Raw genomic sequence first — 12,221 nt, forward strand, 5'->3', positions numbered from 1 at the left:
TGCATCCATTCTGGGGGGTTTACTTACGACTCCCCCCCCCTTTATAGACCTACACAAAATGCGCCCATAGGTCCACTCACCCTTAAAGTAGTAACACAGACTCCTCCTTGCCATTCTGTCAGTTGTCCAAGCCGCTAAAAGAACCTGGGTCACTTGGGTCACAGTCAGGACTTTATCATTCTATGCCACCAGAGCTGGGATGGATGTTTGTCTTGCCCGAAGCTCAGGTTTATAACACCGCTATTCATTACGTTCTTGAACATCAGCTTGAGACTTTATCTTTTCAGGTTGTATAAACACAGTAAAGATAAAGTTAACATCAGTAAGATATTTTCTATCCAAAATATACTTAAATACCTCCTAGACAGTTTAGGTATATAAAATTTATGACAGCCTGAACAATTAAGGAAAAGTGGTTATTCACAGATTCTCTGGGGTTTACTGATTGCCAGCAATGAGCATGCAGGATATCAGGTATCCAACCCTGCAGAACATATCGTGGCACAATTCTCAGCATATATTTTCAAACAGTATATTTTTCATTTGTACTTCTGTCAATTATTTTGGAGTGCAGGTTACACTAAACTAACCAAGATAGTGAACTTTCTTTCACCTCCTATTCCTAAAGAACAGAAATTACAGCCATTGTATAAGTTAATAAATAACAATTAATATATCATACCTATACCATACTTAGTCAGATATTGCAGTTATGTACTGGAATCCATTAATTTTGTCTAGGTCTAATTTTCCTGAAGAAGAACCCAAGGAGACTATTTTGTTGAACACACATCAAATAAATTGGACTAGAAAAACTTTTATTCACTGTTAATACTACAACTGGACGTTTTGAATATAACAAAGTTAAGAAAATGTCTGAGCGGCTTCCCTCAGATAGTCCTCAAACGAAAAAGTATCTCTCAGTTAAAAGCCTTTTGTCTCATTATTTTAATTGATTTAGATCAAATAATCACATGAACATTACACATTTAATATATACATGGAATAAAGAATTAAGGAATTTAAGTAAAACACTTTTTGCAACCTGGAGGCCATACAGAAAGTTAATAAGATTTACATTATTCAAACTAAGATTTTTTTCTTCAAATGGCTTACTCATAACCGGGTTGTATAACATCTAAGAGCTGATGTTATAATTGTGAGCATCAAGTTACTTGCAACTTGTCTATTGGTGCTGCCCAAATTAAAACATTTGTAGGGAAATGTTTGCCTCACATACCAAACAGTTACAAATCTTGCATTAAAAATTGCTCTGCGGATCTGGTTACTGAGTTGTGCAAATGAAGCTAAGTAATTTATTAAACAAAATCATCTTTTTTTTCCCTCATCTGTGAAAAGGCTGTTTTCTCCATTTGGAGTCAAGCAGTGCCAACTACATTTCCCATTAATAGCCACAGGTGACTTTTTTGAAACCAGTTTATTTTAAAGAGATTGCCGTTTTGAAGGCTGCAGCAGGCTGAGGGGAGGGAATAAGCTGATTGCTTTGTGCATGTGTCTGGAATAATATTCTAACTGTACATGCACTTTAATATGCAAAATAGTAAAAATACCTGAAAAAGGACAATTTTACAACATTGTTTCTTTGCTTACAAAATGCTATGCTGAATGATTAAGTTTGTTGGATCAGGCACACAATTAGAAAAAATGAGATGAAAGTAGGAAAAGAAACTCACTGTTAAAGGCCTTCTCAACGATCAAATGATACTGTAAGAAAGACATTTCCCTCTGACAGATTCTTAACAGCTGGCAGCACTTCAGAATTACTAGCAATACTCTAAAACCCAAACTAGGGAGCTGGAGCCTTCAAGTGAAAAAAAAGAACTCAAAGCAAAATACCCCAAAAGCACAGGAACCCCCCCCCCCCAAAGAATGTCTTATTTCTGAGCTGGTTCCATAGTGCAAAGACATTTTTGCTCAGACCATGTCTCAGCCAACCCAGCATGAGTAGTGGACCAAGTGACGGGAGGAGTCAGGCTGGGAGGAATGGAAGTGAGCAGCTGATGCAGGCCTGTCCATAATGGAGGGTATGGTAGCGGCACTGCTCTGTAGCTCACGTACCAGCTGATAGACGGCTGGATGACAAGCACATGCAAAGGTGATGGGAAATGCTTTCTAAATTTCAGTTATGTTCTGCAAACATTTTGTGTCTGCTGACTACTAGACAGAAGGAGAGAAAGAGAGAGAGAGATGGGAGTCAGGTGTACAGAGCTTCTCTTTCCACCATCTTACACATACAAAAATCACTGAGATGAACAATAACGTTTTTGACAGGATAACAAATTGCACTGACAGACCAGTAACCATCACAGTAAATATGGACTTTGAGAAGTAGCAAGGCATAGATGCCTTAGTCATGCCCTTCGGGTCCTTTAGCTCTTGCTTACAGTGATCCTGTCAGGGATCCTTTATGATCTTCTGGATGACTTTACAGGGGGATGTCTATCAATGGCAAATACAAGGCTAGTAAGTAGGCTCTGAGGTTCTTTCTATCAACAGCACTGTCAAGTTTCTGAACAGGCCTGGCACTGGTTACAAATGCTGATGATATACCATAGTCTTATGCAAAAAGTACCCTGTGAGGGTACTGATTTATGCGATGACTGACAAAATCAGTTTATCAATGAATACTAAAACTTTCCAATAACTAATGCTAGGAGAAGATTTTTGTGACGTAAACAACTGGAAAGAACCATAGATAATTGAGGTGCAGGAGCACTGATTTGAGTGAATGGAGCCATGCAACCAGGAGCCCAGAGAACTGACATGCAACATCTATGCGAAACTACACAGAATGGATACACCCTAGTGTTACCCAATCCAATTCTTCTTATCACAAATTTTACAAAGTACAGAGCAAGATCTGTGACAACTGAGATCTAAGATTACAGCAAAAGTATTGAAGTACCGCAGACTGTTCACCTTTACTCAGGAAGCTTACTTAGAAGAAAGTACAACAGTGTGCCAGAAGCAAACACAATAAATAATGTCAACATACTGTAGTAAACATAAAACACATGGTGCAGCACACTGCAATGGTTGAAATTATTTACAGACAGAACACAGTTCACCAGTGCTACAAAAATCATTAGAAGTGCCCTTAAAATATATGTTTCATATGTTTGATTCCATATGTTTTAAAGAAAACCAAAAGGATTAATGACCACATTCCAAGAATAAAACCACTCGGTGGGTGCCATTCTTTTGGTTTGGGTTTCTGCAAAACAAAAACAGAAAAGAAAACAAAAACATAGCATTAGTTGGCGCTACAGTTACACATTTTGAAATGTCTTATTTTATAAGATAATGCTCTTTGGTTACAAGGCAAACAGAATTTTTAAGTAATGCCTTGTAAGAAAGAAACTACAGTGAAAAAGCTTTTAAATTCATTATTGGAGAAACATGGGTTTAATGCAGCCCCATGTGCATAGAAACTGCTGCGTTATTCAATTTTGTTTTAGCAGTAGTAAAACAGGCATCAGCGCACAGGCAATGTACAAAGAAACTACAGCACCAGTGTTTAATGAGGCAAGAAAACCAAAATATTTCTATATACAGTCCAGTAACTTACAGCTGCAGATGAAAATTCTTCAGTTTTTGTGACTTCACGACTGGCAGAAGTTCAATCTTTTGTATATAAAATCAGATTCTTAAACTCAATTATCTGGTCACTTGACACTAAAACAAAATTATTTCAAGGCAGACAAGTAGCAGAGCCAAACAGAATGTTTTCATCAAATTGCCGTTTCACTTCATATTCAGCAGTACTTACAACATGGCTCTAGTATGGAAAATCAATAATCAAGGCTAGGACTGTACAGCATTAAAACAAGAAAGGATTATCATTCTCAACAACTCTATTCACTTTTTACCTAAAGGTGCAGCAACTCGACAGACAAACTGAACAGATATTACCCACATTTGAGTCCAGGCTTTCTATTGTGCCTCCTGTACAACTGAACATTGTTAAGAACACAAGCTCATACTAGAAACTCTAAAAGAAAGAACTAGCAGCAATCCATTTAGGAAATGCGGCCTTATTTTCTTTTCTTGGTGTATTTCTGACTGAATGGTAAATATATGCAAACTATATGTATTCAAAGGGAATGTATCATAACAAAAATAAAAAAATCCTCACTGAATAAAAGTATACAAAATACCTCACCAGCATGCAAAATTTGACAGAAAACTGCAGCAGTGTAAGACAATAGACACATGTTCTAGCAGCAGAAAGTACAGTTGTGTACACTTACCATATATGTAGATGTTCTATTGTATTCACTGTTGCAGTCATCACATTTGGGTTATCTACCTGCAGGTAGCCCAGAGCCGCCTGAATACCAGAGTCTTCAGATTTCTGCGTCGGATGCTGTCGCTTCTTCCATGACGTCAGGTCGTCAGGGGTATAAAACATGCAGCGACGTCATTGCATCAGTTTTTCTTGCCCCAGATGTCAAGTGCCCCCATAATAGGAAGCAATTAAATGGTATGGTAAAACCCCCATCAAAAAGCAAATAAACAAGAAAAAATAGACATACCAACCATAAGGAGAGGTAGAGCCAAGAAAAGTCAAGGGGCTGGAGGGAGGGTAACCAGGACTGCAACAGTGAATACACTCAAACATCGACATTTAAAGTGTAAACAACTGTGCTATGTTCTTCGTGTTTCACTGTTGCAGTCATATTATTTGAGTTGATTCCCAAAGCTAAGGAAGGGAGGAGGAAGTTAAAGAACATTAGGGAAAGCTATTACTCCCTGCAAGACTGCAGTGGCAAATCCAGCTCTGGATTTAGAAAAGATAGGCAAGTGGTAATGCTTGGTGAAGGTATGCACAGAGCTCCAGGTAGCAGCTTCTAGGATGTCCCTGGTAGGGACCCCTTTGAGAAATGCCGCAGAGATAGATGCAGCCCTGGTGGAATGTGATCTTATCCCCTGTGGGGTAGGTTTTCCATGGTGCTTGTAGCAGAAATGAATGCAATGGGGTATCCATTTGGAAATGGTTTGCTTTGAAAAGGCCTTCCCCTCTGCCCCTGCAACAAAGCTAACTAGCAGCTGCTCAGATTTTCTGGTAGGCTTAGTCTTGTCCAAATAGAATCCAAGTTGTCTGTGCACGTCCAGAGAGTGCAGTATTCGTTCCCCTTTGTTTTGTGGATTAGGGAAAAAGGTAGGCAAATGAATGGACTGATTTAGGGCCACAAAAGACACCACCTTGGGCATAAAGGACAGGTTACTCCTGAGGGAAACCCTGTCAACATGGAAGATAATTGAAGGGTTCCACTGCCATGAGGGTCTGTAATTCAGACACTTTTCTTGCTGAAGTGATGGCTAGAAGGAAGGCTGTTTTCCAAGAAAGGAATTTCAACTCAGCTGTAGCCGCTGGTTCAAAGGGGGGAAGAGTGAGCTTTTGCAATACAAAGTTAAGGTTCCAGGCTGGAGTGGAAGCTCTCCTGGGGGGGGGGGGTCTAAAATTTCTGGCCCCTCTAAGGAGTTGCTTTAGCAAGGGGTGAGAGAAAAGGGGTAGCTCTGTATTATAAGATGCTGAAATGGCAGAGGCATGAACTTTAATTGATGAGAAGGCTAGGCCCCTGTGGAGCATTTCTGTTAAGTACTGTAGAATCTGAGGTAAGCTGGGCACTGTTGTGCCCATCCTCTGAGCCAGGCTCCAGGAACAGTATATTTTCTACTTTTTAGCATAGGATTTTCTAGTACTAGGTCTCCCTGCCTCCAGAAAGACATCAAGTACCTGCTTACTGAGGGATGCTAAAGGAGAGCTCAAGGAATTAGCCAGGCTGCAAGGTTCAGGGTTTAAAGCTGAGGCTGCAGAATCTGGCCCGCCTGCTAGGACAGCAGGAAAGGGGTCTGAGGCAGGTGCCATGGTTTTAGCAGTGCCATACTGCGCAAGAGGGGGTACCACTGCTGGCGTGGCCAGTCTGGTGCAATCAGTATTGTCCTTGGCTTGTCCTGTTTGATCTTTAGTAGAACCTTCAAGAGGAGAGGCAGAGGGGGAAAGGCATAAACTGAGAGGCCTTCCCAGGTAAAGGACAGGGCATCCACTTTCCAAGCTTGGCTGTGGGGAGTTCTTGTGCAGAATTTGTTCAACTGGTAGTTCTGAGCGGAGGCAAACAGGTCTATCTCTGGAGTGCCCCATTTGTTCCTCAAGAGGTTGAATATTTTGGCATTTAGTTTCCATTCGTATGGGTCCATGAGATTTCTGCTTAAGTCGTCTGCCAGTGAATTTAGTATGCCTGGCAGGAATTGAGCTTGCAGGTGTACTTGGTAGCTCATGGCTGTGTTCCACAGAGCCATTGCTAGTCTGCAGAGAGGGTACGAGTGGGTTCCCCCCTGCTTGTTTATGTACCACATAACTGTGGTGTTGTCTGTCTTTACCAATAGTTGTCCTGAAAGAATACGGTCTTTGAAGTCTGTCAGAGCATTCTGTACAGCTAACATTTCTTTCTGACTGATATGCAGGTGCATCTGTCTTGGATTCCATTTGCCTTGAATGCACTGCCCTGCCATGTGAGCCCCCATGCAGAGTCTGATGCGTCTGTTGTTGGGGTTTGGGCGGCAGGGGGTAGAGTGAAGGGGAGTCCCTTGTTGTGGTAGCAGGCCTCTGCTCACCAAAGGAACTCTGCCTTGATACACGGAATGATAGAAATCATTGTTTCCAGGTCCTGAGAATGTTGACACCACAGGCTTTTTAGATACCGTTGGACTTTCCTCATATGCAGTCTTGCATATGGAATTAGTAAAATGCAAGAGGCTATGAACCCCAGGGCTTGCAGTATTTTCCTTGCAGATAGCTGGGGTTTTATGGCCAATAGTTTGAAGTAGGTTGTCAAGTAAACTTGTTTCTCTGGAGTGAGGAATGCCATCTGGGAAGTTGTGTTCAAGCTTGCTCCCAGGAATACAATCTATTGGCAGGGTACTAGGTGAGATTTCTTTTCGCTGATGATGTACCCCAGTGAGGTTATAAGTTTCTTTATGAATGCCTGGTGTAGTAATAGCAAGTCCTGGCTTTCTGCCTGAATCAGACAATTGTCCAAATATGGGTAAATTTGAATATTTCTCTGCCTGCAAAATGCAATGGCTGGAGCTAGGCACTTTGTGAATACCCTGGGCACAGTAGATAAGCCAAAGGGAAGTGCAGAGAACTGATAGTGCATACAGCCTGCCCTGAAGCGTAGGTATTTCCTGCAAGATTCCCTTATTGGGGTGTGCAGGTAAGCTTCCTTTAAGTCTAGGGTTGCCAGCCAGGCATCCTTGGCTAGCATGGGAAGAAGCTGTTGCAGAGTTAGCATTTTGAATTTTGGAACTGCCAGAAAGGTGTTGAGAATAGAGAGGTCCAGGATAGGACGCCAGGAGTTGTCTTTTCTGGGTACCAGAAAAAATCTTGAATAAAAGCCTTGTCCCCTTTGTTCTGCTGGGACAGGCTGAATAGCCCTGATATTGAGGAGAAAGAGAACCTGCTGTTGGGCCTCCACCCACTGATTTGAGGGTAGGTCTGGCCAACCATTTGGCATTGGTAGGATGTGGAAGTGGAATCTGTATCCTTGGGAAACTATGTTCAAAAGCCAATTGTCCTGGGTAATGAGTTCCCAGTTTTTTGCATGCAGGGCAAGCTTTCCTCCTAAGGGAGCAGGTAGTGGAGCAGGGCTTGGAAGGGTTAAGGTTAAGTCATTGTGCCATTTGTCCGTAGGGGGGGGGCTTACTACTCCCTGCTTTGGAAGTGGGAGCCCCCCACTGCTTAGGTTTGTATGAAGCCTGAGACTGTAGCCTAGGTGGTCTGCTGTCCCTGTGTTTGGACTGAAAAGATCTAGAAAGGACTGGAAAGGACCAGTTCTTAGAAGGCCAATGCCTACTGAATCTGGGAGGCTGTACTTGTAGGAAATCTTTAACAGTTTGCATAGATTTAGCTTTTTCCTCCATCCTTTTGAGGACTTATTCTGCTTTGTTGCCAAAAATGCGGTTTTGGTTTAAGGAAGCATCCAGTAATTTAGCTTTTACATGATCTGGCAAGTTTTTCTCCTTAGGCCAAGCATGCCTTCTAAGTACAGACCCAGTGACAGCAGCCTTGCAAGATGCTTCTAAAGCATCAAAACCACATTGCAAAGTATGTTTACCAACTTGTTCTGCAGAATGCATTAAATCCTGTAATTCTTTGTGTTCAGTACAGTCAGGAATCAACATAATTTTCTGTTTGAGTAACCCCATAACATGCTGCTGACACTTTAACATATGAAACTGGCAATTTAAAGCCCTGATGGCCAAAGTAGCAGAAGTGTATACCTCCTTAGCCCCTCTGTCTAAGGCTCTAGAATCCTTGGGAAATGGTCTCTTGATCCGGAGAAGGATTCTTGAAGAGGAACTTCTGAGAGTCAGGTACTCTGTAATACCGGTCAGGTTTTCTGGGAGCTGGAGGTACAGTGTCTGGGGAAAGGCTAGATTTCAAGAAAGCATCATCTACAATATCCAGAACAGGAGGGATAGCTAAAGGCCTGTGTTGAGGTAGGAGTAAGAATTCCCTAAGCCTCTTTTTGGAGTCAGAGTAATCCTGGCTTTCCCAGCAGAAACGCTCCCTAAGAGTGCAAGGTTTCACTGAAAGAAAAATCTTCTGGAGGGGAAGCAGAGGGAATGGAATCCTCTGCATAAGAATCCTCATAAGTAGATAAGGGCAAATCCTGGTAATCAGAAGGAGCAGAAAAATCAGATTCCTAATGAGAAGAATAAGAAAGAAACTCAGTTCTAGGGCTCTTAGAAGGGGGAGGCTGGCTTCCCCCAATCAAGGTAATGAGGTCTTCAGCCATTCTAAGCATTTGGTTTTTAGGCATATGGGCCTGGGGTTTGGTCGTCGGTTTTCTAGGTATGGTGTGAGTTTTAGGCCTGGATGAAAATGATGGTGTCGGTTTAATATGAATGTCTGTAGGCCAGAATACACCCTCAGAAGCCGGTGCCTGCAAAGCTGCTCTGGACCCATCCAAGGTAGAGACATCCACAAGTTCCATAGTCGAAGAAGCATCTCTCTGCATACCAGACTGCGAATGGGTCTCAGTAGAGGCCTGCGAATCAGAAGTAGCGGGTATTGGGGGCTGCGAAAGCGCCTCACTGAGTACCGGCGGACTGGCAACTAGCTTAACGGAAGCGTCGGCGACGGTTTTGGACCTATGCGGTCTGTCTCTGTCTTTATCCTTACTTTTTTTTGGAAGATTGGTCGTCGGATGGCTTGACGAAGTCATTTCGGAGTACATAGAATAAGTATGAAAATAATTAGCTGCAAAAATAGCCTGACAACGGATAGTTCAGGGGTTGAATAAGGCAAAAACCGACAACGAGGGATGTCGTAGTCTGGGCCTAAGCAGGGGATGGAGTAAGAATGAAAATCTCTATGAGGTATTTGCTTTCCAGAGGTAAGACAATTGTTAACTTTTACTGACATCGGTTAGAGCAAGAAAAAGGATCCCCAACGGGGTACTTAACTTTTTTGATGACTTCGGGTCTGAAACTCGAAAACAAAAATTTCAGGAGTCGGCCGACCGGCACTTGCAAACTGCTTCTGCTTCGGGCACCGCATGGCAAGAAACACTGATGTAATGGCATCGGCTGCATGTTTTATATCCCTGACGACCTGGCATCAAGGAAGAACCGACAGCATCCGACGCAGAAATCCGAAGACGCTGGTATTCAGACCGGCTGAGGGCTACCTGCAGGCAGATAACCCAAATGTGATGACTGCAACAGTGAAATAAGAAGAACATCAGTAATCTGGATTCTAACTTGCACAATATCATGTATGCATACTTTCTACCACTACAACAGTGCATTTTGTCTGAGGTAGCATCTGCCTTATACTTCTGTTATTAGGTGTTGTATGTCCCCTTATAAACACACAGTGATGGTGGCTTTATGCCAACTTCATTGTTTTTCCAAAGAAGAAACCATACTACTATTTAAATACAGCCATGAACACTTTTCAAATATTTACAAAATCTGGAGCCACTGAAGGAAAAAAAAGTAGGGGAATGGTGGGAGATATCAGTACTGCTTCAAGAATTATTCTTTCTGTTTCACCATCTGTCTATAAAATATCTACTATTTTGAAGACCTCATGTACAAAATCTTACAGGAAACAGCTTGCAAAAGTGAAATATATGGTTAGTTTTTCAAGCAGTGTGTTACTCTTGGTTGGGACAGAGTTATGACACAATACGCTTTCAGATAGCCCTTCCAAATCCAACTATCTTCTTGGACGGACAATCCAATTTTCAATGCTCAGCAACTGTGTAGAATGTAGGACATATGCTACAGCCTCACAAATATTGACATTTTAGAAATGTGCGGCTTGCTCTTGTACACAGTGATTTCTAATACCCCCTTAAAAGTTCTATATATTTATTATAACATTAAGGAAAAACTGCAAGACAGACAGCTGGATAAGGCCTGTTATGATACAGGTACAGCTCACTCACACATCTTACTCATTCTGAAGGAAAAATCCTGAATCCTGAAATAGATAATCCTTTCTTGTGGAAGAATCCAGAACTATTCACAGCATGTGTTTTTTTCTGCTGTGAATTCACCTGTAACTTATTCTCACTTAAGTCTTGTTTTGGGATAGGTACATCTTATTCACTCTCTATGAATGAAGCAAACAACTGATAAGATTTTCTGATTAACTGTACCCCATCAAGATTGAATATTAACTTGCCACATCCTTAAAATTCTAACACTATAACTTGAATGCAGTATTTTCTCATAATTTGAGAATACTTTTGCAACCTCTTGCCTAAGGGGAAATGCAGATCATTACTGAGCTTGTCTACAAGGCACTGTTCTGAAATGACAAATACTCAGGAGATGAACAAAACAGGGCATACCTCCACTAGATAGCATGATCTAACTTTGTATCACCTGATGAAGAAGTACGCTGTCAGACAACTACATTGCGTTAAGTACTAAGAATTAAGACTCAGTAGTTGATACATAATGGAGTGATACATAACAAATATGTAGCATTGAAAAAGATAAGGTTACAGCGTACTATCCCTTGTGACTGAAATCCGACAAAAGTAATCTACACAGAGGAACAGTGAAGTGAGATACAACTGCTGCTTTGGTGGCGGCAACTCCCTGTATTCCCACACCACAAAATAATATATTCCCACTCAAGTTTCTAAACCTTGGAAATGAAGGCAATACATAGTACTAAACTCAAACCAAGCCCTATAGTCATCTTCAAGTTGTGTACCCTTAGCACTAAAATACTAGGGGTTGTTGTGTATTAGGGGTGCAGTTTGCAAGGCTCATGTAAGGGGACCTCCCCAAAAAATTATGGTTTTCACATTTAAGTCCAGTTGACTCTTCATGCGCTTGCATAATATACACATTTTCAGTATTAGGTTTATTCAGCTACAGATGATGTAGTAACTGCTGAATTATGGCTTTTGTGCTTGTTTTTAAAGATTCAGCAAGTTAATATTTGGTCTCACACATTACATCTTTCCTTTCAATTCAGTATATGCATTGCATTTGCAGATCCATAAGTATGTAAATGTCAGCCACTGTTATTCTTCTGTTGTAAGAAGAAATATGGGTGCTGAACTGACTGATTCTGAGTTGGACATGCCTTTGTAAGTCAGGCAGAGATCACCTCTGAGTAAGTGATATGCCACTGAGTACAACCGGAAGTTTTCAGTCGGGCTGCATAGGACATATGTTTGAGGCCAGTAATCCTCTTGGCGAGGTACTTTTGTGGTCTTTCCAGCTGTTGGAAGTGTCTTGTGAGGTACATCCCAAATGGGGCATTGTACTCTATGATGGTTCTAATGAGTGACGAGAAGAGGGGCACTATAACCTCTTTATTTCTAGATGTGAACCCTTTAGTAATTAGATGGGTCACATAAAAGGATTTCCTAACTACTTTGCCAATATCATTGTCAAAGGAGATTACTACCTACCTGGGTCCCCAGATCTTTTATTACCTCTTCTGTATTAAGGGGGCTGCCATCTATGTGGTAATTCGTGGGTGTTTTGTTTTTCCCAAATGGGATGACTATGTATTTTTTGGCATTTAGCTTGAGGCCATGACTTTGACATCAGGTGTCCGTTTCAGTAAGGCCCTTCTGGAGGATGTCCGTGCCAGCCGGAGAGGCAATTATGGCTCCAAGTTTGCAGTCATTGGCGAACTTGGTTAGCCATAGTCATCC

General features: G+C 41.6%; 1 protein-coding gene across 1 annotated transcript in view; it reads right to left on the bottom strand.

The window, feature by feature from the left end:
* Nucleotides 1-801: 801 nt before the first annotated feature.
* The window catches only part of PIGK (phosphatidylinositol glycan anchor biosynthesis class K), a 585,228-nt gene continuing 573,808 nt past the window's right edge, over nt 802-12,221 (bottom strand). Inside the window, exon 7 of the mRNA XM_044086844.1 lies at nt 802-3,235. Coding sequence (XP_043942779.1) covers nt 3,119-3,235 — 117 coding nt within the window. The 3' untranslated portion in view covers nt 802-3,118. The remainder of the gene's footprint in view (nt 3,236-12,221) is intronic.

This window comes from Protopterus annectens, chromosome 10.part0 (assembly GCF_019279795.1).
Source record: "Protopterus annectens isolate FY-2018-M chromosome 10.part0, PAN1.0, whole genome shotgun sequence".
Lineage (NCBI taxonomy): Eukaryota > Metazoa > Chordata > Ceratodontiformes > Protopteridae > Protopterus > Protopterus annectens.